The sequence below is a fragment of the Ascaphus truei genome, chromosome 7 (genome assembly GCF_040206685.1).
Source record: "Ascaphus truei isolate aAscTru1 chromosome 7, aAscTru1.hap1, whole genome shotgun sequence".
Taxonomy (NCBI): domain Eukaryota; kingdom Metazoa; phylum Chordata; class Amphibia; order Anura; family Ascaphidae; genus Ascaphus; species Ascaphus truei.
This window is the reverse complement of record NC_134489.1, coordinates 91,976,832-92,004,440: the sequence shown is the minus strand read 5'-3', so window position 1 is coordinate 92,004,440 and position 27,609 is coordinate 91,976,832. Positions and strand designations below refer to the sequence as shown.

Below are 27,609 nucleotides of genomic sequence, written 5' to 3'. Positions count from 1 at the left end.
TTGTAAGTAAGAGAAGAGGGTGGGAGTGTAAGTAGTAAGTAGTATGTGTGAAAAGTGGGTGGCAATGGAGGTTCAGAGGCGTCAGTGATCTGTGTAGGTATGGGGTGAGGAGGAAGGTGAGTGGGGAAAAGAGGGGCGAGTATGATGTGCGAGAATCAGGAGTGAATGGGCAGTGTGTAAAAGGAGGTGGGTGGCGGTCTTAGGTTTGCGTGTGATGAATGGGGTATCAAAGGTAAAAGGTAACTTACACCGGATCTGGTTTTCTCCAGGACCAATATGCCTACAAGAATTTAGAACGAAGAGATGCTTTTAAAGCCTTTGGTAGATTGTTTAGGTGGCATTCTAACAATACAGCACGTTAGAGAATGCACCTGTAGGAAAAAAAACTAAGGGTAAGGGGTTCAGGTTTTTGTGGTAAGGGGTACAGGTTAGGGCAAGGGTTTAGGCCGTGGCTAATTGTCCTGGACATCACAGGAATTACATATGATTCTCAAATAAGTGAAACATAAATTCCTAGCTTTGGATCTATTAGATACCGGACGTGGTTTTCTGTGACATTTTCACATAGAAATCCTTTTGCAACAAAAATAAATATCCAGAACAGCAAAATGTGCACAGTTTTCCACCCTAAAAATAGCATACATGGGGACAACGCTACTTACCGGCTTATATCTGGAAAGCGGATAGGAAAATAAAGGACCTGGCATTTTGGTCTGATGATTCGTTCTAAATCCTTGGGACGATGGTCTGGAATCATCTTCAAAAACTTGCAAATAGACGTTAGAAAAGACTCCATGTTGAAAGCAGAGTTAAACACCACAGTATCAGCAACCAAACTGGAAAAGATACAGCTCAAGTTAAAAAGTGTTGTAACCATTCCTTGGATTATAAATTCAGAAGATTAAGGCGCATGCGCAGCGGGCCGACAAGATGGACGCCTAACACGGAGCTCCTCCGATCCCTGGGCAGGGAAATAAAAAAAAAAACAGCTGATCGCGCGTCTGGGCAGAGAGCCAAACCACCGACATCAGCTGCGGACCACCCAGGGAGATGAAGCTGAGTTTTATGGGTTAACATGTATCATTTAGGTTATTTATAATTAGTTAGATCTTATGTGCTATTTTTGCTAAATATTTTCTGTTTGATATCTATTTGGAACACATTAATAGTTTTTCATTTGTTATTTGAGAATATATGCAAGTCGTTTTGTGTTGAATCAGCATTCAGCTTATTCCAAAAACAAAAGATACTTGTACCTGGACACTTTAGTATATAAATAATCTTTGTATGCCTATCAATCAACTCCTGACGAAGTCACGTTGAGTGACGAAACGCGTTGAGACGAGACGTGGTGACGTCATCGCAATCGGACTGGAGAGAGGTGCCTTGCAATTCCCAGCAGCTGCAGCCGGCTAAATCCCTCGCTACTGGGGCTCTACTACATGCACCAGAAGTGCCTGTGAAGCACTGAGAGGAGCTGGGACGCTTGAGGCATTAGCTGTATGCTGCATCCATTTGATGTCCAGGTGCAATACCCCCACTGTGGATCTCTCCGTCCATGCTGTTTGACTCTCAGAGATTTCTCTCCCACACGTGTTTTTAAAGGATCATGTAAGTGCATTTCCTTGGGATCATTGTTTTAATAAATTTGCCATATATTTTTTATACAGTCACGTGCTATGGAGTTTGCGTTTCTTTTTGTTTTTTTTTTATCTATTGGTTCATCAGTGGGAGGCTACACCACTTGTTTTGAAGCGGCATTATACTCCTAGGATCTCATTGCTGGGTTTACTTCTCTGGACTTCTTTGGAACTGTATCAAGTTTGATCAATTGGACTTCACATTTATTTATTTATATATATATATATATATATATATATATATATATATATATATATGCAAATATAGCTATGTGCTCATCTGCATGTCTTAGGCAGGTCTGCAACCACGCCTTTCCCCATTATCACCCAGCATACAGCACTTCCACTGCAGCAAGGGATTCTGGGAAATGACATGCAAATGAGCACACAGTGTCACTTTTTGCCTCAATAACCATTTTTAACATGGTTCCCTATAGGCTTAAGCTTGCTGCATGGTCACAGCTTTGAGCACAGCCAGGGTTAAGGTGCATAGCAAGAAAACCACCCACAGACAGCTGTTTCGGCCTTGATGGGTCTCATCAGTGTGGGGTTGATTTTACTGGGAATGCAAGAGAGGCTATGGGATAGGCTAAACCATAATACATAATACATAATAAGTATTATGGTTTTATATATATATATATATATATATATATATATATATATATATATATATATATATATATATATAAAGCAGAAAATAGCCGTGTTAGTCCAGTTGCGATAGTGCAGAATAAATGAGTTCTTCAGTATTAGGTGATACCTTTTTTATTGGACTAACAATGTATGTCATAGGACAAGCTTTCGAGAGTTATCCTCTATTGCTGTATTAACCTGTATTGCTCGACCTGAAGAAGAGAGAATAACTCTCGAAAGCTTGTCCTATGACATAAATTGTTAGTCCAATAAAAAAGGTATCACCTAATACTGAAGAACATATATACATATGTAGCCCTTTTTGTGAACCGCCTGACCCACCCAATCTCACATTGGCCCCTCGTGGTCTAACCGGTTCCTTTCCCCGCAACACACCTGCTCTAAGGGACTACTGGTAACTGCGTAACACCTGTGGCTCCAGGAGATCTGAGCCTCCGCTAGCTGGGAGCCTGGGGAAACCCTTACCATTACCTGGTGCAGCGCCTCCACTTACCCAGGATCCCCGTTATGAAAGATAGCCCTGGGTAAGAAATACAATAACACTCATAGATATAATACTAACACTTTACTAACACGACATGTCACACATCACATAACATAACATAACCTTATGCTCTATCCGCATCACCTCAGCCCAATGTCTGGTGTTCCCACCCAGTGTCCTGTGATCCCCCACACCCAATGTCCCGTACTCCTACGGAGGTCGTGGGTGACTGCGCAGTCACTAAATTAAGCTAGGGCCCAGTTGGTGCACTTATATACTTCAGAGGTACCTTCCGAGCACTCCGATGCTCGGGACCCCAACACACTTCTAAAAGGGTCAGACGTCCGTCTGATCCTATCCAGGTACTTCTCTCCGTGGACCCCAACGAGGGTCCCACCGCTTCCCGGGAACAGCAACAGAATCACGGCAACACCAACCGCATGGGAACAGCAACCGCCGCTATCCCTAACTAACCCTATCAGGACAGGAACCCTAACCTAGGGCCTGTCCCTGATGAACCGCAACCTGGGATGGCTTGGGGAAAACTCCTAGGGCCTGTGGAACAATGACCTGCCCCCCCTCCCCTAGCTACCCAGTCCTATCTGTAACTCTAACTCACTAGATACTCCTAAAGCACCTGCAGCCAACACACAGCTCACACGGTCAGCCTGCAGGGATCCGCCCACGCTGCACACACTGCGTCCAGCACATGCAGCAACACACACCCACAGCTGCACGCACACACAGCCACCTAATGATACACACCATTCACTGGAACCTGCAGCAAATCCACTGCTCGCACGCTGTGCCTATTTGCCAGTGCGCACAGCCCTATCCGCTGTGGCACTGCCAAACTGCACCTTCCACACCTAAGGGTAACCTCCCTAGCTAGGGCCGTCCCTCTTCAGTTACCCCCTGCCCTTACCGGGAATTGGGGCCTGCCTGGGGATCTAGGGAGAACCCTTACCTGGTACAGGAGCCACGCGCTCCCTGCACCCTTCCTACTCCTTCCTTCTCCTCTGCCTGACTGTCTGTGCAAAGCCCGGGAAATGTATCTATATTCCCGGGCTGAGCTTCCTCCAGCCCTATTGGCCGCAAGGGAGCACCTGACTTCTGTCTCCCTATGCCTGCCCTCGCGCGATCTCTCCCTAGCTCTGGGGGTCCTACCTGCGCATGCGCGACCTGTCGGGAGCCTTCCCTGCTCTGGCCGCCTACTGCGCATGCGCGAGCTAACGCGCAATGGCGGCGCCCTCTTCTCAAGCCGCCGGGCCGGTGGCAACGCGATCGCGGCCCTAGCGACGGCCCGATTGCGTCCTCGGCAACCGGCCTGCACCGCAACACCTAGCGCTGCTCCCTGCACTGGCCCCCACCCTCGCGAAGTGCCGGCGGGTCCGTCGCAGCCTCCGGCGGCACCCGCTACCACACGGCACTCACGGAGAGGGGCCAGGAAGCTCAAATTTACTTCGGGGCTACACATACATACACATATATATATATATATCTGGGTATGTACCTTAACCCTGGCTGTGCTCAAAGCTGTGACCATGCAGCAAGCTTAAGCCTATAGGGAACCATGTTAAAAATGGTTTTTGAAGCAAAAAGTGGCACTGCATGCTCATTTGCATGTCATTTCCCAGAATCCCTTGCTGCAGTGGAATTGCTGTGTGCTGGGTGATAATGGTGAAGGGCGGGGTTGCAGACCTGCCTTAGACATGCAGATGAGCATACAGTTATATTTACATATATATATATATATATATATATATATATATATATATACATACATGTTTTATATTAATATCTATTGCAATATCACGATTTGGCACTATAGAATATATGTTTATTTATTTAGATTAATTAGTAATATCATCACAGTTAATAAGTTATTTAATCACCTTTATTAACATATATTCACATAATTTTTCAAATGCATCACTTTAATCACTAACTATTTAGCGCTACTCTTTGTGTCTGTTTAGCTCTGAGGGCTAAATTAGTCCTTAATTCTCCAGAAATCCCACAGGGATAGTTTAGTTTAGTTAGGTTAAGTAAGCTTAAAAATGTAAGTACATGTGGTTATATATAAGTATATGTATTTCCACTTTCTTCTCTTATCCCTCCCCTTCCCTCATATACCCGAGGCAAGAGAACGCCTACTCGGACAATAGATCAAAATCCCTGTGCACATACAGAACAAAAATGGCTAGGAAATATGGTTTAATTTTAATATGTTAAAACTAGGTACGCTAAATGCTAAAGGTTTAAACAATCCCAGAAAAAGGAAGTTAGCTTTGCAAGATTTTAATAAGCAAATGTTGGATGCTGTTTTTATACAGGAAACTCATTTCAGGAAACAGGATCAACCCAGATTTTTCGACAGTCTTCTCTTCGAGTTTCTTCACATCGGCGCGGGTGAAGAAAAGGAGTGGCTATACTGGTCAGAAGGTCGGTACCATTTGCTATTGAGGAAAGTGACTCCGACCAAGGTCGGTTTTTGTTCTTCAGGGCCAAATTGGGAAACACAATGGTCAGACTCGCTAACGTTTACTCCCCCAATGAGGAACAGGTAGATTTTTGAGAGACAGTCTTCCCTAGAATATCAAAGTTTGCGGAAGGGAAAATAATTATGGCAGGAGATTTTAATGCAGTTTACGATATAAAGCTAAATAAATCAAACCCCCGCTAAAAGGACTCTGAAAGTGCAAGATGTATACAAGATACAGCTTTATGGGATATATAGAGGATTCAACACCCTAAAGAGAGAGACTATACATTTAACTCTGCACCCCATCTAGTATTCTCAAGGTTATGTAGCCATGTACCCCCTTGGCTACTAATCTGCCCTGCCTAACACATAAATCCTGGAACCAGTGCAGGCAGTTTTAGTGGTTAATACAGTATGTACTATAAGTGCCGTGCACGCGCATGGCGGAGCAAGCGTGCCCACTATATTACGGGCCTATAACCCCACCCCGCAATACATAATAAAAATACCCCACTCCTGACAATACATATTAAAAAGGCCCCCGCCGCCCCAATACATTTTAAAAAGACCCCCGTAGCTCCAATACATTTTAAAAAGACCCTGCTGCCCCAATACATTTTAAAAAGCATTATCATCCTCGTATACCACCCCCCCCCCCCCCCCCCTGCATCTCACATCTCTCCCCAGTGGCATCTCACATCACCCCCCGCAGAACCCTGGTTGGGAATCACTGCTGTAGAGGCATATTATGTCATATATTCTGGACCTGCCCAAAGGTTGTTCCCTTCTGGAGGAAAAGTATAAGAAAGATCACCAGGGTTTGTTTCTTTTTTTTGTGTTTGATGTTTCTATGCTGATGGACCCCGTCATATTGATCCTAGGGAAACCAGTGTCCAATGTGTCGTATGCCACAATCAAATCTATCTGTTGACAGCAGCCAGATGCACAATAGCACTTAAATGGAAGCAAATTAATATGCTATCGTATCAAGATTTTCAAGAGAAGGTGCAACATGTTTTAGAAATGGAAAAATTGACGCCATTTATGAATAATTTTACAGATACATTTGAAAAAAATCTGGAATCCCTGGTTAAGTGCTTTTCAAGAAGACATAGCGTCACAAGACTTACAAATGTAAACTATTTGGAAAAAAACTAAAAATAATAATTAAAATGTATACGAGTATGGATAAGTTGTGCGAAAGTTACAAACTAAACCATATGAAAAAAAAATCAATGAATCAGGGGAAAAAAAGGACTATTACCAAATGGATCTCTTGCCCCCCCCCATCCCACCCCCCCTTACACCGTGGCTGTCTGTTTTTATTTTTCCTCCTTTTTGACTATAACTATTAAGATTCTTAAAACTATTCTAAAGATATTATCACTGCTGCTTATTGTTTTGATTATGGTGGGGGATGAACCCCCCTCCCCCCCTATCCTTTATTCTGTACCCACACTTTTCCCTCATGTTATCCAAAACAGAAATAAAAATTGTTTGAAACAAAAAAAATACATTCAGAAGATTTTTTTTTTTAAATTAAACAAATTTAAACATACAGTTTCCCTTTTTTTAGCCACAGTTTTTTTTTTTTATAGCAGAGGGATCTAGATTATTGTAGATCAACGGTGTGCAAACTGGGGGGTGCGGAATTTTTCTGGGGTGGGGGGAGATGTGGTTGCAGAGGCCCCATGCTCTTCCCCGAGGCATTTAAATTAAATGCCGGGGGATCGAGCGAGGTCTCTGCAACTTCAACTTACCGGGATTCAACCGGCTTCTGGTCATGTCGCCATGACAACGCAGCGTCAAATGACGCCGGGGGGGGGGGGTCATGTGACGTGACGCGTCGTAATGGAAACTGCGCATTCAAATTACGCTGCGGGTCATTTGACGCAAGGTCACTGGGGAGGGGGGGCGCGATCTTTGGAGCCGGCACACAGGAGGGGCACAGCAAAAAATAATAATAAATAAATAAACTTTATGCGCCCCCTGTTGTAGACCCTTCAACCATAACAGCTTAAACATAATACAAAAGAATGGAGATCATCAAAGTCTGAATCTCTCTTATGTGGGAAGAATAATTATGCTTTTTTTTATTACTCTGTGCTAGGTACTGTATATTAGAAAAATATTGGCACAAAAAAATTCGTAAACCGATATGAAGATATTATAATATGATACTTGGGGGCTGATTCTATATCCGCCTCAGCAGACGAATGGGCCAGTTTATTACAAAATTCCCGACTGAAGTCAATGGGGAATTGCAGCTGAAAACTGCCTTATCAGGGGATATAGAAGAAGCCCCTTATAGTGACCTCGGACAAAACATTCTGTACCCTAAATTCTACGCCACAAGGCTGCTCTTTCAGACATATTGGTTATCTTGAAGTACCGGAAGGAAAGCATCACAAACACTCATACAGCAGCGTAAGTTTTAGAAAAGTTTGAGAAATGTCCCATTTAGGACAACTTTTGACATCATGCAAGATTTAAAGAAAGTGAACACGGACTAACAGTGATATCTGTTTTCCTAATGTCTGTAGCTAAAAATCTCCTTGTGAAAGATAAGAGGAGGAAATTAAGACATTTGGAGAAAGTGTTTTGAAGAAACTAAGAAAAAAACTTTGGAGTCTACTCAATGAAAAGAGAAGAATATCTTAGAGAAGAGTTGGAGAGTAAGGCCAAAGTATACATTGCGTTGGAGTTTGCTTGAACTTTTTTGTACTCATAATAGTCGTCAAAACAAACATTATATTATCTGGCTAATAAACAATATATATTAATAAAAGATGAATCAGACTATTAATCTTTGCTATACAGACCTCTACAATTGTTTACAAACATTTACAGCACTTTTTTGGCCTCATCATTACAATAAATGCTATTATATGGTCTGTAACCAAAGCCCATTCCTTGTGGTTTGTTGAGTTCTTACTTACTGGCATAACTGTTATACTACTCCTTAAAATAAAGGTGAGAGTAGTTTGGGACTAAAGATATGTGAATGTGTACCAAAATTTTTTTTTTATACACGTTTTCATGAAAATTAGGAATTAAAACATGAAAATCTGACAGCTTTAAAGTGAAAGTCACCCATACTCCCCATAGAGAGATACCTGTAAACACACCTAGGAGAAAGTGAATTTAAATATGGATTGAAATTAGCATATTTTCCAGGAATCTCAGGTGTGTTTACAGGTATCTCTCTACATAGAGTATAGGTGACTAGTTTAATTTATGCAAGTAAATGGTTCTTCTACTAAAGAAGACTTTCACACTCACTCTCTCCCTACGCCGCCGCCTCCTGCTGCTCCAGCAAAAGCCCTACTTCAGTCTCTGGATGGAAAATACTTGACACGTTTTTGGGAAAAAACGAGATTTAACATGAGGTTTTACAAAAGAATGCCTGGTTCGTGAAATTGGGTAAAAACTTTGTGCGTCGGTTTCTGACATCAATAATTCTCAATAAAATCATATTGTGACTCAGAGTTTGTGTGAAGAAAGGTTTTTGAATGAGCGGTAGCTAACCAGAGCTTGTGAAAATGTAGACTTCTCTGCCACCGGTATAAAACATTATTTAATTCTATATAAAGCTATAACTGTTAAACTGATGTTGCCATGCTTCATTGGGTATAACGGAGCAAACGAGACGTCTTTTATTAGAGTATTTATCAAATTGCTCTCTTTCACATCATTATACAAGATAAAGAAAACTGACCTCAAGTTCTCTCTGTTTAATACACATTGATGTCATTTCAGTATTTATTTTTTCTACTTTTGCGACTACAGTATGTGCTTCATTTCACTAGTATGCTTTCCTTTAAAAACAGATTTTGGTATTCTCACCATTTATGTAAATGTTTGAAGCTCAATACAATCACCCCAATCTTTTCTGTACTACGATATAGCACTAAAGAGATGCCCGTTTCTAAACAGGGTGTTAAATATTTTTAAAAGTACTCCACATTGTTGTGTTATTTTTCAAAATCTTTTTGTGAAGGATTGACCTTTTAAGAAGTCAGCATTATTAGTATAATTAAATTTTTCAGCACTGTTCAGTTGAATGAGACCGGAACAAAACTTGCTTGCACTCAAATATAGGAGTTTGCTTTTCAGAAGTGATTCACAGACTCAAACTGTAACAAGCTGCCTGAACATGTATATTGGACTAGTTCCTCGTATAGACTTCCTGGCCACACCTCCATATGTCAAAACCGACTTTTCAATTGTTGAAGAAATGTGTGAATAATGTAGTTTACATTTTAACTTTGTTGATAGGCGCATTAGTAACAGATGGGGGCTCTGAGAATGGAGACCTAAAGTGCAGCTTTATATAAAAAGTACCTACCATGATAGAATTTGGTTGTAACCATACTGGAAATCCCGCTCTTGGTTTTTCTGAACAGGATATACCAATTGGTTCTCATGGAAATAAAGTATCTTTTTCAGTTTTCCAAGGTCGGGCCGAAGAGCAACCAATTCAGCCAGGTTAAGCACTGAGCTTGCAAAGAGAATTCTGAAAAAAACAATTAAAAAAAAGCATATTTCTGGTTTATATCCTGGACGTTTATGAAAAAAGATCAGTGTGTTTGCACTGTATGGGTAGGACTCTTCTACCATATCGATCATTCACGACACACACAATCAAAATGTAATTTGTCTAATTTAGAAGTTGTGGACAGCTCAAAAACACTGACTTACATTGGTCTTGTAGACTTCGTTCAAATAAAATTTTAAAAGTGTTAAAGATTTTTTTATATACAGCAAAAAAAAACACAAGTAGGGCTTTATGTAATTGTAATGCAGATAAAACAGGAATACTTTTTCACTAACAGTCTTAACCCTTTACAGCCAACCACAGATATTACATTAAAAAAACAGGAATTGCAGATGCCCATGCTGACACAATGTTTCTGATTAAGGCCCAGGACATAGTGCACACAGAGTCGTTGAGCCGGGCTGAGCCGCGCTGAACAGATGCACAAAGCCCCTGCATCTGTTATCAGCGCGGCTATAGTTTCTCCCTCCGCATGCGCGCTGATGCGTGCGAAGGAGGAGAAACTTCCCCGAGAGCGGCAAGTTTGAAATTTGCCGCTCAGGGAAGCGGAGGAGCGGTCACGTGACTGCTCCCATCCAATGGGCTGCAGCCGATCCGCCATTCTTCACTACTAAGCAACCAGACCAGAGGCAGCACCGAGGTGTGTGTGTGTGTGTGTGTGTGTGTGTGTGTGTGTGTGTGTGTGTGTGTGTGTGTTTGTGTGTGTGTGTGTGAGAAAAATGGGCTGGGGCTGGTTTATTTATTTATAAAATATTTTACCAGGAAGTAATACATTGAGAGTTACCTCTCGTTTTCCAGTATGTCCTGGGCACAGAGTTATGATGACAAATACATGTTTACAAATACAGTTACATAAATGAGCAGGGTATACATTATATACAAGACATTGCATGCACAGTTAAAGATAATATATATTATGGGCGTATGAAACAGTTACAGACCAGATTAAAATGTGAGACAGCCTTAGATTTGAAAGAACTTAAACTGGTGGTAGATGTAAGAGACTCTTGTAGGTTGTTCCAGTTTTGGGGTGCACGGTAAGAGGAGGAGCGGCCGGATACTTTGTTGAGCCTTGGGACCGTGAACAGTCTTTTGGAGTCTGATCTCAGGTGATACAGTAGGTGCTGCATGTGGTAGGGGTGAGGAGCTTGTTCAGATAGCTGGGTAGCTTGCCCATAAAGAATTTGAAGGTGCAGGGGGGTGGGTGTGAAAAACGGACTGGTGGGGGGGGGCAAACGGAGTGGTGTGGTGGGGGGAGAATGGGTGGGGGGAGAGAGAGGAGGCAGAAGGGAGAGAGAGGGGGGGCAGAAGGGAGAGAGAGGGGGGGGGCAGAAGGGAGAGAGAGGGGGGAGAAGGGAGAGAGAGGGGGGAGAAGGGAGAGAGAGGGGGAGAAGGGGTGGGGAGAGGGGGAGAAGGGGTGGGGGGAGAGGGAGAGGGGGGAGAGAGGAGGCAGGAGGGGGGAGAGAGAGGAGGCAGAAGGGAGAGAAGGGGGGGCAGAAGGGAGAGAGAGGGTGGGCAGAAGGGAGAGGGGGGCAGAAGGGAGAGAGGGGGGCAGAAGGGAGAGAGAGGGGGGGCCGAAGGGAGAGAGAGGGGGGGCGAAGGGAGAGAGAGGGGGGGGCGAAGGGAGAGAGAGGGGGGGCGAAGGGAGAGAGAGGGGGCAGAAGGGAGAGAGAGGGGGGAGAAGGGAGAGAGAGGGGGGAGAAGGGGTGCGGGGAGAGGGAAAGGGGGGAGAGAGGAGGCAGGAGGGGGGAGAGAGAGGAGGCAGAAGGGAGAGAGAGAGGGGGGAGAAGGGGTGGGGGGAGAGGGAGATGGGGAGAGAGGAGGCAGGAGAGGGGAGAGAGAGGAGGCAGAAGGGGGAGAAGGGGGGGGCAGAAGGGAGAGAGAGGTGGGGCAGAAGGGAGAGAGAGGGGGGAGAAGGGAGAGAGAGGGGGAGAAGGGAGAGGGTGGAGAAGGGAGAGAGAGGGGGCAGAAGGGAGAGATGGGGGGAGAAGGAAGTGAGAGAGGGGTGGAGGGAGAAGGGAGAGGGAGGGGGGGATTTATGAGGAGGGGAACCGGAGATGGGGGGAGTTATGAGGGGAACCGGAGACGGGGGGGGGTGAGGAGGGGAACCGGAGACTCCGGGCAGGGGCAGGTGGGGACCGGAAGGAGTACGTACAGCATAGCACCAACCACCCAGAAATTAATGTGCATGTGTGTGCATGTGTGCGTGCGTGCGCGTGCACGTCTGTGTGCGCGTGCGTGAATATATTTATCAAAGTTGCACAATGTTAATAAATAATTTATTCTCACAACATGTCTTTTTTTTTTAATTTTTAAAATATTATATAATATACACACACACACATATACACACACACACACACAGGTTCCCCAGTGACACACAGACCACTTCAAAGTGACATACACACACACACTGACAGCTACCAAGTGACACACACACACAGAGTGATACCCGCCTCCCAAGCATGCTTGCTGTCTCCTCTGCCAGGACAGCAAAAAGCTCCTGGTAGAGCGAGCGGCAGCAGGCAAGAGCGAGCAGCAGCACCTAAGTGCTTACTATGTCCCAGGCCTAATGGATTCGCATTTTGCTACAAGCTCTTTTTTTAATGATATATAGCAACGTGTCTGTGCTTATGATATTCTTATGTCATACCAAAAGCTATATCTCTCTATATTTTAGTGTTGTCCGTACCTGTATGAGATTAGCTCATCAGTGACATCATAATGCACATAGCCTGGTGGCAGATATGGTGAGTCAGATAGCTATAAAGTTTACATCAAAAACAAAAAAAACAGAGGCACAACATGACATAAAATCCTTTATGTATTAATGGTGAGTAACAAATAGAACGACACACTCACAATTTAAAAGAAAATATATTCGCCTGGTTACGGAGGAGATAAGACTTCCACTGGAAAAGACTCCTGGAATCTGTCCACCACAATCACTGGAATTCAGCTGCAGACAGAGCCGTTGTATGACAGTAATCGTAAATCTCCGGTGGTGAAGGCAACGTCTGCGGATTCCCTCAGCGGCTCCACTCACTCCGTGTGCTCGCCTGAGCTGGCAAGTCATTTTTAGGAGAATAAACGGCACCAATGTGGTCACTAGAACCTCCGCATTGCTGCAGACTTCCTTCGTCATATCAGATGTGCTTAACTTTCCAAAATGTACTCACAAACCTATCCACGGTTTTCAAACCAAAATAGATTCCTAGCGAACCAGTTCACAGAACTTTTAAGGGCTAAAAATGTCTCAGAAATCCCCCATTTCTAGCATCTATTCGCTGTTTCGCCAATAAATTGCAGCTTTGTCACAAGTGAAATCCATATGTCAGGCTCTGGATGGGAGTTTGCCTCATTCATTAAAATGCTTGGGGAATTTAGACCATACTGTCACCGAACTCTAACCGAGTTGCAACTTGTTTCCGGGGCGGGGGTCAGAGGGGGAAGGCCCAATTTACGCATGGTTTGTGAACTCTGTTGAAGGTTTCACACATCAACAATGTGCATTATTTTTTCCCACGTGTGATGTTTTAAGCTTTTTGGGCCTAAATTAGAAATTGGTTAAATGTATCTTTGTGAAACATAGGTTAATAATTGGATGTAAGTTGCTACGTGAGTAGGACTGACTAATATACAGAGTAGATGAAAAGCAATTGAATACTGGAATGTGGTATTTTGCCACCGATCCCATTGCTAAAGGTTTTCTCTGAATGATAAAGGTTGAGTATCACTGCACGACAACTGCTTGAACAGAATAATTCAGTACAAGTTTTGTCGTCAGGTAATATGTACAAAGGAGATGTCTACATTGCTAATGGATGCATTCAGGGCACTAGAGACTATAACACACTTTCATTTAACACCCAGTACTAAGGGAGATTTTTTTTATCATAATGTAATGTGTGATAGAAATATATGTCAGTTGTTATTCTATTTGACATCAACATTAATTTTCTCCCCAAAGCCATTATTTAAGCAATCGAAACAAGGTGAGGTTTATGAACCCACAGGGCCTATTTGCACAGAAAGAACCCACAGTAATGCAAAAAAGCGGAGAGCATGATGATTCCTGACAGCTACTGCATCAGCACACGTTTAAACCAACCCTTTGCCTTAGCATCAAGATACAAGATTGGAGATGTACAATTTCGACGAAATAAAACTACGGAAAGAGAAGCCCACCAATGTTCTGATAAAAATGACTTTGGTACAGTTCGCTAATAAAACATGGCAACTAGATTCAAACGTGCCTCGTTAAAATTAACAAGCAAGAGAGGTTTACCATGAATTGAAATCCATAAAGAAAAAATTCCATAGCGTTTATATTATGGGGCTATCTTAACAGCTGTGCAAAGCTGAATCATAAAGCTGCAATACCCCAATGCATCGCTGCTACAAGTTCACGGGTCCTTTTATTTATTTATTTTAACGCGGCTATACTACAGTACTTTCCCCCTTTTCTTTCTTATTTGTACATGTAAAGCATGTGGCAATGTATAATTCTACAATCTTACCTAAGCTGGCAATCGTTTGGTGCTCCTGTTACTGTATAAATCTGTCAAAATCCTGATTGTGTGCCTAACATAATGGCTGCCTTTCAGTTTCAATCAATCCTTCAGTCAGTGTAACTCGGCAGCTACAAAGTATCCTGATATTACTACGGTAACAATCTATTGTTACAGTTTACAGCAAAAACTGCTAGGAATATTGGCAACAAATTATCACAACTAGGAAAGTGTGGCAAAGATCTTGCACTGCTTGGGAGGAGGGCTAAAACCTGCTATACAAATCAAAGTATGCTTTAACTCATTAAAATTGGCATTAGGAGTTGAATTTAAAAAAAATGCATTAAGTATTAGCTAATACTACAGAACTGATTAAAAAAACATACGATTTCACGTTTTGCTGCTTTAAACTTGAAATTAAGGTTCTCATATCAAAATAAATAAGGGGTGCAGAAGAGAAAAAAAGGGGCGCAAAAAACAACCTGGAAATAGCCACCTTATAAGCTTATAATAATCAACTTCATATATTAATACAGCTAAACCCCGTTATAACGCGGGTCTCGGGGTCCACCCCGAGACCACCGCGTTACTAACGGGGTCGCGAGAAAAAAAAAATGGCCGCCGCGCTTTAGCGCATATTCATCCCGCGGGACAGGAGATGGGAGCGGGCATGTCCCTCCGCTCCCCGCTTCCCCCTGTCACCGCGGGACAGGCCGCGGGGCAGGAGATGGGAGCGGGGATGTCTCTCCTGTCCCCGCTTCCCCCTGTCACCTCGGGACAGGCCGCGGGGCAGGAGATGGGAGCGGGGATGTCTCTCCTGTCCCCGCTTCCCCCTGTCACCTCGGGACAGGCCGCGGGGCAGGAGATGGGAGCGGGGATGTCCCTCCTGTCCCCGCTTCCCCCTGTCACCTCGGGACAGGCCGCGGGGCAGGAGATGGGAGCGGGGATGTCTCTCCTGTCCCCGCTTCCCCCTGTCACCTCGGGACAGGCCGCGGGGCAGGAGATGGGAGCGGGGATGTCTCTCCTGTCCCCGCTTCCCCCTGTCACCTCGGGACAGGCCGCGGGGCAGGAGATGGGAGCGGGGATGTCCCTCCTGTCCCCGCTTCCCCCTGTCACCTCGGGACAGGCCGCGGGGCAGGAGATGGGAGCGGGGATGTCTCTCCTGTCCCCGCTTCCCCCTGTCACCTCGGGACAGGCCGCGGGGCAGGAGATGGGAGCGGGGATGTCTCTCCTGTCCCCGCTTCCCCCTGTCACCTCGGGACAGGCCGCGGGGCAGGAGATGGGAGTGGGGATGTCCCCTCAGGTCGCCGCTTACCTCAGAACCATGCTGCCTGCATGGAGGTTGTAGCGGGGGGTTTCTTCTCCCCACCGCTGTCCCCGGTGCTCCCGCTGCCTGCGCGGGAGGAGGGGGGGGAGCGGGTGGTGGTGCTGGTCGCGGCCCGTCTGTGTAGAGTGAGAGAGTGTGTGTGTATGTATATATGGGAGAGAAAGTGTGTGTGTGTATATGGGTGTGTGAGTGTGGGTAAGTGTCTGAGTGTGTGTGTAAGTGTGTGTAAGTGTGTGTGAGTGTGTGTGAGTGTCTGTGAGTGTGTAAGTGTGTGTGAGTGTGTGTGAGTGTGTGTGAGTGTGTGTGAGTGTCTGTGAGTGTCTGTGAGTGTCTGTGAGTGTCTAAGTGTGTGTGAGTGTGTGTGAGTGTCTGTGAGTGTGTAAGTGTGTGTGAGTGTGTGAGTGTGTGTTTGTGAGTGTCTAAGTGTGTGTAAGTGTGTGTAAGTGTGTGTGAGTGTGTGTGAGTGTCTAAGTGTGTGTAAGTGTGTGTGTGTGTGTGTGTGTGTGTGAGTGTGTGTGAGTGTCTGTAAGTGTGCGTAAGTGTGCGTGAGTGTGCGTAAGTGTGTGTGAGTGTGCGTGAGTGTGGTCAGTGTGTGTGCAGTGTGTCAGTGTGAGCAATGAGCAGTGTGTGCAGTGTGCAGTGTGTGTGCAGTGTGGCAGTGAGCAATGAGCAGTGTGTGTGCAGTGAGTGTGTGCAGTGTGTCAGTGTGAGCAATGAGCAGTGTGTGTGCAGTGTGCAGTGTGTGTGCAGTGTGGCAGTGTGAGCAATGAGCAGTGTGTGTGCAGTGAGTGTGTGCAGTGTGCAAAAAAAAAAATGTAAAAAAATTTTTTTTTTTTTAAATTTTTTTTTTTTTTTTTAAAAAACGGGAGCCACGGGAAAACCGCGTTATAACCGAATCGCGGTATAACGAGGCGCGTTATAACGGGGTTTAGCTGTATACAGCTGTTACCATCTTCGATTCTACCACTTTAACTCTGAACAGGGATGGGGGGGTGGGGGGGGAGGGGTTGGAGGGATAAAGGGAGAAAGGGAAATGTGTAAATTCCATCAACATATTAATTATAAGTAACCTCCATCTTCAAAAATCAAACTTTGGATGGAATGTCACCTGGGATGAGGGAATATTGTGCTTCAACCACATAAGAGATCCTGTAGATGCACTCATCCGAAAAGGAAAGGTCCTCAGACCATTTATTAAGAAGATTGTGCTTCCCAATCCTTGTGCTTGGGTAGATTAGGGTTGTCATTTGTTATACTGTTAGTAAGCTCAAGTCTCCCTGTCCACTACCCCTTTTGACTTATCCATGGACCCCAGACCCTTTAGATCTTCCTTACACAGTCAATCATAAAGCTTATCAGCTTTTCCATTAGGATAACCTGCCCAATGAGTTTCACTATCCTTTGCATATCCAATGTCGGCTGATGCCATGACACCGCTATACTGCACCTCACTGCAGAAGAGACGTGCAGAATGAAATTGTAGTTGTATTTTGGAATGCTGTCGGGTGCTTTATTTAATAAAGTAAACCGGTCTATAAAGCAGCAATTTAACTTGACCTAATTTAGCATGTCCTAATCTTTAAAAATAAATAAGAGTTAATCATGATTTCCTTCATCTATAGATTCTGAGGTAACCTGTAGACTGCAATGGACTCTGGGGAGAGCTTCATTTTAACCTCCCGGACACTTAATATTTCAAGCACTTATAACTCCTACAGTATGTAGAGCGGCGGATTTCAAAAATAAAAACAGCATCGGAAAGGGCAAGTACAGCAACGGCTATGAGCGCAGTCTGCTGCATGCCACCCAAACAGACACTTATACTTCAGGTATAATGGACCAAAAACCTCATGCAGTGACACCTACAGGGTAGCATATGTCTAACTATTGGTTGATTTCTATGCTTTCACATGACAGCTACTGTAGTACTTTTACTGATCGGAGAAAGAAATCATGAAGTACTAGGGATACAGTGTTCATATGGCCAAAGACGGCACTAAATATCTTAAATCACCAGTTGCACCTTTTGTGTCTAGAAAGAAATAAGCATATTATGGCAAATAACGGAATTTTTCACCCTACTAAATAACTTTCCAGGCATATAGGCTATCAAGCAACATATATTAAAGTTAGAAAACTGAATGCATTAAGTGTTGTAGATGCTCTGCAATTTTTAACAGGTATGCCATTATTTCAAATACATTTACTAGCTTTGCAAATGTAGGCCTAAAAGACAGTTTAGTAGGGGCTAGAACACTGTTTTTAAACAGGGGTTCCTCTGGCATCCCCAAAAGGTTCTCGGAAAGTTGCAGGTCATTTTTAAATGGTACCAAACACAGAAGAATTTACATACGATCTCAGACGCACTATTAGAGAGGGTTGAGGTTCCACAGAATTTCACAAGATAATTATAGTGTTAAAAAAGAACACAGAAGCGCACCAAGGGTTAAGGATACTGTATTATACAATGGATATAATAAAATGTAAAAACTTACACTTAATGTTAAAAATGTCCAGTAGCGGCCAGTACAAGCATGGTGGATCCAGGAGGATAGGCGCAGGATGAATTGCCGGATCTTCACAGTTCAGTCCCGCACGCTGGGGCTGGCTTGCTCGGCAAGGCTCAGATCTTAGTTACGGGTTGCGGGTATCGCAGGACCCGTATGGAGCTGCCCTCCGATCGCCTGTGTACTTTACGTCCCACTCAAGCAGGTAAAACCAGCTCTAAAGTTCGTATAAAGCTGGGACTTGTAAAACCAAGTGTCTGGGCACCAACACGTACTGTATATACTCCGCAACGCGTTTCACACTATTCAGTGCTTCATCAGGCGGAATAGAGACACCTATGGGGGGGGCCTTTTATGCAAACACTCCGAGCTAGTTACCCAATTAATTATTTAAATACCTAGATGTGAGCGTAAGATATATTAGATGCTCTGGGTATTTGACAAGCTAAAGGTGTATGTAAACACTTGCTTAAGGAGGTGGAATAATTACTGGTGTTTGTAGAAATCCACAACACAAAGGTGCCACATGTAGATTAATTGAGAGGAGTGTTGGAATCCCATATTGCTAAAGGCTGTCCCTGTAGGTGTTAAATAAATGCTTAATCATACACAATATGTATCACTAAGCCACAATAAATACCATATTGAACATGAAAAACATATACATAGACATAAAAAATGGGAATAATAAAGAGAATGTGTGGGGGGATGGGAAACATGAGAGGGGGGGAGATGGGAAGGGGGGGAAAAGAGGTTGAACAAAGGGGGGGGGGGACGAGGAGGGGAAAGGAAGAGAAAGGAGAGGGTGGGGAGGGTGGAGGGAGGAACGGGGAAACAGTGAGAGGGGGGAAGAGGGATAGGTAGGGAGGGGGGGTAGAGAAGGACGGGGAAAGGAGGACATGGGGACAGGGGAAGGTGAAATAAGGGGGAGAAGAAGGAAAGGGGGGAGGTGAAGAAGAGGGAGGGGTTAGACAGAAAGAGGGAGTGAAAAGAGGGGAGAAAAGGGGAGGGGGAAAACGGGGGGGGGGAAAGAGGAGTGGAAAGGGAAGGGGAAGGAAAGAAGATGGAATAAGGAACAGGAAAAGGGAGGCGGGGTGGAAGGAGGAAAGGAGGAAAAGAATAAAGGGGAGGGGGAAAGAGAAAAGGGGAAGAAGGGGGGGGGGTGGAGAAAAACAGAGAATGCCCAGGGAGGAGGAAAATAAGGGAGATAAAAGAATGGGGATAGGAATGGGGAAGTGGGGGAAGGAATGGAGGAGGCGAGGGAAGGGGGAGAGGGAAGGAAGGGGGGGGAAAGGGGGGGGAACCTTTATTAGTGAAGGAAAAAATCAATAATAAGAACATGATACAAAGAATGACATTTAAATAATTCCAATTATCTTAAAAAAGGTGTCAGTTCAACATAATCATTAAGACCCCCTGGGTATTTTGACTGCAGTGTGAAGATCCAAAACTGCTCTTTTTTTGGCAATTTGTAGGTCCCTATCTCCTGCCCTAATGTCACCCATAATTCTCTCTATCCCCATATACTGTACACCCACTGTACTACAATTGTGTGCATCTTTAAAATGGGCTAGTAAGTGAGTAAGGGGTTTGGAGGTTGCTTCTAATTTGGGGATATTGGAAATGTTGCGTAAGTGCTCCATAATGCGTATTTTCAGATTGCGTTTGGTTCTGCCCACGTATTGCAGTCCACAGCTGCATTGCAGAATGTGCACTACATACGTGGACAGGCAATCAATGTAGTTGGAAATTTTATATTCAAGCCCTGTGACAAAGGATTTAAAAGATTTGTTGGTTAACATTTTGGGGCAAATCTTGCATTTGGTGCATCTGTAATTACCAACCACTCCCAATGTGTCCCTCAGATCTTTTTTCCTAGATTTATCAGTGCCCTTTAATAAACTAGGAGCACGAATGGTTTTGAGGGTTTGTGCCCTTTTAAAAACAATGGGTGTTTTTTTGGCAAGAGATTCTTTTAAAATGGGATCCATAAGTAGGATATGCCAATGTTTGGACAGGATCCCTTTTATGGATTTGTGTGATTGATTAAATTTGGTAACAAAAAAAAGGTGTATCTTGTTTAGCCTTAGTGTATTCCACAGTGTTGGACTCTGTGGTATTTACAGTAATAGCTAATTGACCAGTAGAGATAGTTTGTTTCTTTTTCTTGATCTCTTGTTTTTTCTTCTTATTCTTTATTAGTAGAGATTCTCTATTTTTGTTCAAAGCTTTACGGTAGGATTCAGAGATAAGCTCCTCTTGATAGCCTTTTTGTCTAAAGCGTTCAATGAGAACCTTAGACTGTTCCTTAAATGTATCAATATTTGCACAGTTTCTTCTAATACCAAGAAACTGGCTGTAAGGAATATTGGAGATACATTTCTTCTCATGTCCGCTCTCAGGATGTAGATAAGAGTTGATATTTGTTTCTTTGAAAAAGGTTTTTGTTAAGAGTGAATCCCCCTGAGTATAGATAATCAGATCTAAGAAGGTTATCTGGTCTTTTTGGATATCACTGGTAAAGGTGAGGTTAAAGTTGTTAACGTTGATTTTATCAACAAAACTGTCAAATGACACCTTGTCACCGTCCCAGATGACCAGAATATCATCGATGTATCTTCTCCACAATTTTAGTTGTGGAGGAGATGCATCGGAACTCCAAATATGCAATGACTCCCACCATCCCATATAGAGGTTGGCAAAGGATGGTGCAAAGCGTGTCCCCATTGCCGTACCACAGTGTTGCAAATAAAAATCGTGCTGGAATAGGAAATAGTTATGTGTTAATATAAATTCAATAGAATCGTGGATAAAGTGACATTGTGTAAGAGGGAGTGTATCATGGAGTGCTAGATAAAAATCTATAGCCTCCAGTCCACCCTGGTGTGGTATGGAGGTGTAAAGTGCCTGAACATCCAGGGTGGCTAGTAGGTATGTGTTAACCCAAGGAAAATCAGTGAGTAAGGTGAGTACCGAAGTTGTGTCTAATAGATGTGAAGGAAGTGTGGGCACCAGTTGTTGTAAAAAGGTGTCCACATATTGGGAAAGGTTGGCTGTGAGAGAGTTGATACCAGAAATAATAGGGCGCCCTGGTGGATCTATAAGTGACTTGTGAATCTTTGGTAGGTGGTATAGAATGGGGATGGTGGGAGCAGAGCAAAGGAGATAATCATATTCACCCTTGGTTAATACACCCAAATTTCGTGCCCCATCCAACAACAATTTTAAATCTACCTGATATTGTGTGGTTGGATCCTTAGGTATTTTACGATATGATTTACTGTCAGATAGCAATCTGGTTGCTTCTTTGCAGTAATCAGTCCTATTCTAAAGGACAATAGCTCCACCCTTATCTGCCTCCCGTAAGATAACTTCTTGATTAGAATTTAATTGGTGTAATGCTTGTTTTTCTTGAGCAGTTAAGTTATTTGTATATATGTAATTCCCTTCCTGTGATAGACATAGTGTCCCAAAGTCCTTCTCTACCAGTTTATTAAAAATCTCAATGTAGTGACCCCGAGAATGGTATGGGTAGAATACTGATTGAGGCTTATAGTTGGTGTGGTTAACTGAGAGCTCAATATGGGCATCAGTAAAGCCTTTATCAGCTAAATTAGTAAGGTCAACTAAAGTAGCTTGTTCCTCAATGGTAAATTCCTCAATATTGGAACACACATTGAGGGGTGCTGCTTTTGATGTACTTGGTACAGTTGAAAAGTGTCTGCCCAATGTCAATTTTCTTATAAATTTTTGGAGGTCCACATACAGTTCAAAGTTTTGGGCTTTACAAGTGGGAGCAAAGGAGAACCCCTTACTCAACAGCATCATAAGAGTATTATCAATGGTAATAGAGGATAAATTAAAAATACCATTGTTAATTAATGTATCATTATATGGGTAGGTTTTTTGGAGGGATGTGGTGATTCCTCCTCTCCCAATTGTTCCTCTTCGGAACTCTCTCTTTTTCTGGATACTTTCTTTTTGGTCTCTGGTGGGTGGTTTGGATCCCAAGTTGGTATCGATTGTCTCACTTGGCTCAATCTGTTTAAAAAATCCTCATTATGTGTTTCAGGCAAAGTGTTTAATACCTCATATCTATTTTGCAATGGGATTTGTGTGTCTTTTTGGTCTCTGGTATTATTTTGGTTTTGATTCTTATTTTTATTTTCTTGTTGGGTAGTATTTCCCCTTGGATCCCTATATGGTTCTCTAGGGTTGCGTTCCCGCGAGTAGTGGTATTTCTGAAAGTTTTTGTTATTCCTTGATTTTTGGTATTTCCAATGGGGGGGTGGTCCAGTATGGTGACCCCATGGTGGTCTATAAGAAGTATTCTCCCTATGATCTTGCGGTATATACCTATATGTTTGATCATTTGGAGGAAAAAAGTGTGAATTGGTATGGTGATAATTGGGATCTCTAGGTGTTCTAGACAGATATCTATGGTGTTTTTTGTTTTTATGAGAATTAGTATTTATATGTTCAGGTATAGAGATGGGGACTGGAGTTTTGGGATTATTTGAAGCATCTACTCCCTCGTTGGACTTTTTGTCTCTTGAGTTGTCCCACGTTCTCTGTTGGTTTAAGAGAATAATCAAGTTTGTCCCTCAAGAATTTCCAATTCTTGGTAGCCAATAGTTGATTTTCAAATTTCTTTAATTTGGAACACATGTCCTCTGTTAATTGCGGGAGTTTGTCCAAGCAGGACATAGATAGAATCTCATTTTTAATTTGTGTAATCTTAGAGTCAAGATCTGTCAATTCCTTCTTTCTCTCTAAGATCAACAATCTAATTAACTCAAATGAACAATGGTGAAGAAGTCTTTCCCATTCCTTGATAAAATCTGCATTATCAGTACCATAGGTGGTTTTTTTCCGGAATCTCAAGCCTCTGGGGATACGACCACATCTAGCATATTCCTCTAGTGTGATCATATCCAACCAGGACCGAGTCTCCTTCTCTATTAGTTTATGGAGGCTGTCCATTTGGTCAGGTAATTTGGGCACATTTTCCTCAATAAGAGGTTGGTCAGAGAATAATTTGTTGAGTATCTCTGTTTTCCTATATCTATTGTTGATGCATTGTAAAAATTGGCTGGTATGTGGTACATCCATAATGCGTCTAATAAGGGCAGGTGAAGGGGGGGGGGCACAGATCGGGGTGGGGAGGAAGGAGGGAGGGACAGGGGGGAGATGAGAGGTATGGGAGGAGCCCCAGGGCAGGGAGGAGGGAACTGAAACATGGGGAACAATTAAAACACACAGTATATGGCAATTGATTAAAACAAAGCTACTGGATAAAATACAATCAATATTGGAAGTCTTTCGTTGTGCAGCGAGATTGGTGTGGGGAGAAAAATATGAAAAAGTGTTCCTTGAAAAAGCAACACAGTTACCATAGGTAGATAAGTCAATCCGCGCTCATGCTTCCTAGAAGGGATCTTGAAGTAGATCAACTCTCCCCTCTTGCTGCTACTGTGATGTGGAGGCACCCCTCCTCCACTGGTAACTTCAGTAGGAAGACTCCGTCAGAAGATAGTGAAAAAAGAACACAGAAGCGCACCAAGGGTTAAGGATACTCTATTATACAATGGATATAATAAAATGTAAAAACTTACACATAATGTTAAAAATGTCCAGTAGCGGCTAGTACAAGCATGGTGGATCCAGGAGGATAGGCGCAGGAGGTATTGCCGGATCTTCACAGTTCAGTCCCGCGCGCTGGGGCTGGCTTGCTCGGCAAGGCTCAGATCTTAGTTAAGGGTTGCGGGTATCGCAGGACCCGTATGGAGCTGCCCTCCGATCGCCTGTGTACTTTACGTCCCACTCAAGCAGGTAAAACCAGCTCTAAAGTTCGTATAAAGCTGGGACTTGTAAAACCAAGCGTCTGGGCACCAACAAGTACTGTATATACTCCGCAACGATACCCGCAACCCGTAACTAAGATCTGAGCCTTGCCGAGCAAGCCAGCCCCAGCGCGCGGGACTGAACTGTGAAGATCCGGCAATACCTCCTGCGCCTATCCTCCTGGATCCACCATGCTTGTACTGGCCGCTACTGGACATTTTTAACATTATGTGTAAGTTTTTACATTTTATTATATCCATTGTATAATAGAGTATCCTTAACCCTTGGTGCGCTTCTGTGTTCTTTTTTCACTATCTTCTGACGTTGGAGTCTTCCTACTGAAGTTACCAGTGGAGGAGGGGTGCCTCCACATCACAGTAGCAGCAAGAGGGGAGAGTTGATCTACTTCAAGATCCCTTCTAGGAAGCATGAGCACGGATTGACTTATCTACCTATAATTATAGTGTTCCTTAACAAAAAAAAGGTTGGAATCCACTGGGTTAGGAGTCTCTTACCCAAAAGAAAATACCGAAACAACAATTCCAAAGGTGCAGTAGTACCATTTGTAAACCTTTGTTTAGAAAGACATTTATCATTTAAAAAAGTATTGTGTTTTTGTCTTGATTGATAGATATCTTCACAATGACATATCAGATAATGATGAGAAGGAAAGGCGATTTGGATCAAAGTACCAGCCGAGTTGGAATGCAATTTAAACATTGCTATTTTATCAACAAAATAAACAGAGATGGAAGGATTTGTAGAACAGTTGCAACGTGATTGAGCATTGACTTCCCCAACCGGTATACAAAAGTGAAGTTTTAATATTGGAATATACCTTTGAAGTATGGCCAGACAAGTAATTTCACTTTCATATAGATCTGCAGTGGTAAGGAACTTTTCCAGATTCAAACAAGTCTGTGATATCACAAAGCAAAAAAAGAGTGTTGTTAATAAAGAAAAAAGGGAAAACTTTCTATTTTAAATAGGAATGGTAGTCTACAAGCTTTGAAGCTCACACATACTTTCTAACTTAACCCAGCTTCAACTCATCTGGTCTCTAAATGACTCCTTTCATGTGGTCAGCCCACGAGCCATACGTACTGCTACACAATCACGCCACTGTACATCATCAGTGTGAGGATGATTTGCATTTCCTCTATCGTTTGAGCTTCAATGAGTTCTAAGCAGTACGTATGAAAGGAACCACCGCCAAGCAATGCAATGATCTGACTCAAACCAGATGAGTCTTTATTATAGGTTAGGCTGAAAATAATGATAACATTAATACAAAGAGTCTCCAGGAAATCCTGCAAAGAAAGGATTTATCTGCAGAATCTCTGAAATGGATATCAGTAATTACGAATGCTAGGTCCACACTTGAAGACTAACAAAGTCCCCTAGATTGACAGCTCATTAAACACAACTGTATTTGTTATTTTTAGTGACAACGTTTACAAAGCAGCAGTCGAGACCAAGCAACACATTCATACTAAAATATGGATTTGAGATTTTAAAGACATTTCGAGTCTACCACCATGTTAAACCATAAATCCTATCAAATATTAAAGCATCAAGAAGGATCAACGTCGTCCTTTTTTTGTTGGGACTATGGAGTGCCTATTTTAGTCTGGATAATTTTGACATCAAAACGTTCTTCAATTTTACTCCATATGAACCTGGAAATCATCAGTGGTTGTGGTTATTGGGAGCAATAGAAAAATGTACGGGAGGAAACGTAACATACTTACATTATGATCATATTTATCTGTGTTTGATAGCATCGTGTTTCTCCTTTGGTGCATCAAAAACTGCCAGGTCTCACTAGAGTAAACTTACAATATCTACTATAACAGGTCTAAGACACTTTAAGCGCATTCTTACCATTAATTCCATTTTAAAACTAGCACCGTTTCATCCTAATTATCTTCAATATTACAAATTAATCTGATTCTTTCCCTTTTTTTATTGCAGAAATATTGATCTAAAACCATTACGCTATTGTGATATTTTTTTTTTTAACACAGCTTTATATCTCACATGGGAGCGGCATTTTCTGAACTACACAACGGCAAAAATCCTCCATACCAAACTGTTACCAACTGAGAGGAGAACACTTCAGCATTTCTAGTGACTGATGATAATTTATACTGTCTGATAATGTTAATGAGAGCCGCAATCATTGCATGACATTTCTCCAGGAATAGATTTGTAACCCCTCCTTGCCCGTCTCCCACTAAGGGGGGTCACAACTAACTGAGAGGGGGAATAGGTTTGTGCAGGGGTTGGGGTTTAGATGCTCATAACGCTTTCTCAGGGTGCTGGTGTCCGGGCTGGCCGGTACTGCAAGCTGACATAAAAATGGCGTCAGGGACTTTATATGACAGACATATTGCTTTTATGGAGATAAGACACATTTCGTACATCCTTCTTCCCTGGGTGCTAGATAGCTTCCCAGACAGGTACACACGACCATCACCTTCCCTTGCTCACGGTTAAGGGGAACTTGACATCTCTGGCTCCCGTGAACTGGAGTCCCTCCCAAGTACCTTCCCAGACTCTGTGTAGGGGAGTACTTGAATCAAGGTTCCCATCTACTGGTCATCCTTATACTTCCCTAGCGGGGCATGCTGTAGTAACCTGGTGTGCATCTTCATAGGATTGACATTAGAGCAACTCTAGCTGTGACATTTCCCTTGAACCCTGATTTAGGAATCCTTTATCTTTAACTGTGATGCACGTCCTCCTTGAAGGAAAGATAGCATTCTCTGGCATCTTTCAATATGGAAGTGGCCCTGTCTAGACAAGGGACACACTTCCCCAAATACAAAACAACAAAAGGTGACTGACATTCTTTATTCAAAGTTATACATTAAAGACATACTATTAACACATACACTTAGGACAGTAAGACTCCTGGAGGCTGGGGTCTGGAAGCGGCTGTAGCTCCATTTATACCCCTTTGTGATGTCACTATCCTGCCCCTGTACTTGGGCAAGATACAGACATCCTTAACCTATCAGGATCCACACGTCAGATGACCGTTCCAGTACGTTCTGGGGCCAGTCACCTGACAGGAACTACTTTGGCAACATAAACTAGCCACCTGAAATAAGCTACATCTAGTTGGGGCCTTCCTTATACATTAACTAATTACTTCCCTTATTTGGACTATAGTTAACCCACTAGGGGGATTAATACAGATATTCTCCAATTGTATGTTCAGGATGAGAATAAAGTAGATTGACTACACAAATGCCTGGTCTATATTTTCAGGACTTAGGCTGCTGCTTTACTTAACAGGAAATACTAAAGTGACCTTTGATGAAGTAAGGGCCTTTGTCACATTATGTCCACTAATAAATGAAATAAATCTTAAGAGGAGGATTGATCCCGGCCAGAGTCAATGGGGAAGAGGTGAGACTAAGCTCCCCTAACTAAATCTCTCCCCCTGTATAGCGCTGCAATGCAAACATTAAAGCAGCAATCCAAGCCTGACATTTTTGGGGCCAATTTTCTTCTTTTTTTTTTACCATAGCATTGATGCAGGGGGTCTCCGAAGCTGAACCCAATCATTTCAGAGTCCCCCAGCTTCT

The 27,609-nt window shown here is 43.2% G+C and overlaps 1 protein-coding gene across 13 annotated transcripts in view; it reads right to left on the bottom strand.

Moving 5' to 3' along the window:
- Positions 1–27,609, bottom strand: part of QTMAN (queuosine-tRNA mannosyltransferase) — a 286,265-nt gene that overhangs the window by 143,079 nt on the left and 115,577 nt on the right. For 10 of the 13 annotated variants that reach the window (XM_075609453.1, XM_075609450.1, XM_075609448.1 and 7 more), the window contains 2 exons: positions 9,615–9,782; positions 663–836 (listed from right to left, as the gene is read on the bottom strand). The exons of 1 other annotated variant lie outside the window; for it this stretch is intronic. In XM_075609453.1, coding sequence (XP_075465568.1) covers positions 663–836; positions 9,615–9,782 — 342 coding nt within the window. Of the gene's footprint in view, positions 1–662; positions 837–9,614; positions 9,783–18,157; positions 18,343–24,851; positions 24,932–27,609 lie in introns of those variants that run through there. 2 more of the 13 variants (XM_075609458.1, XM_075609460.1) reach the window with 2 other exon arrangements.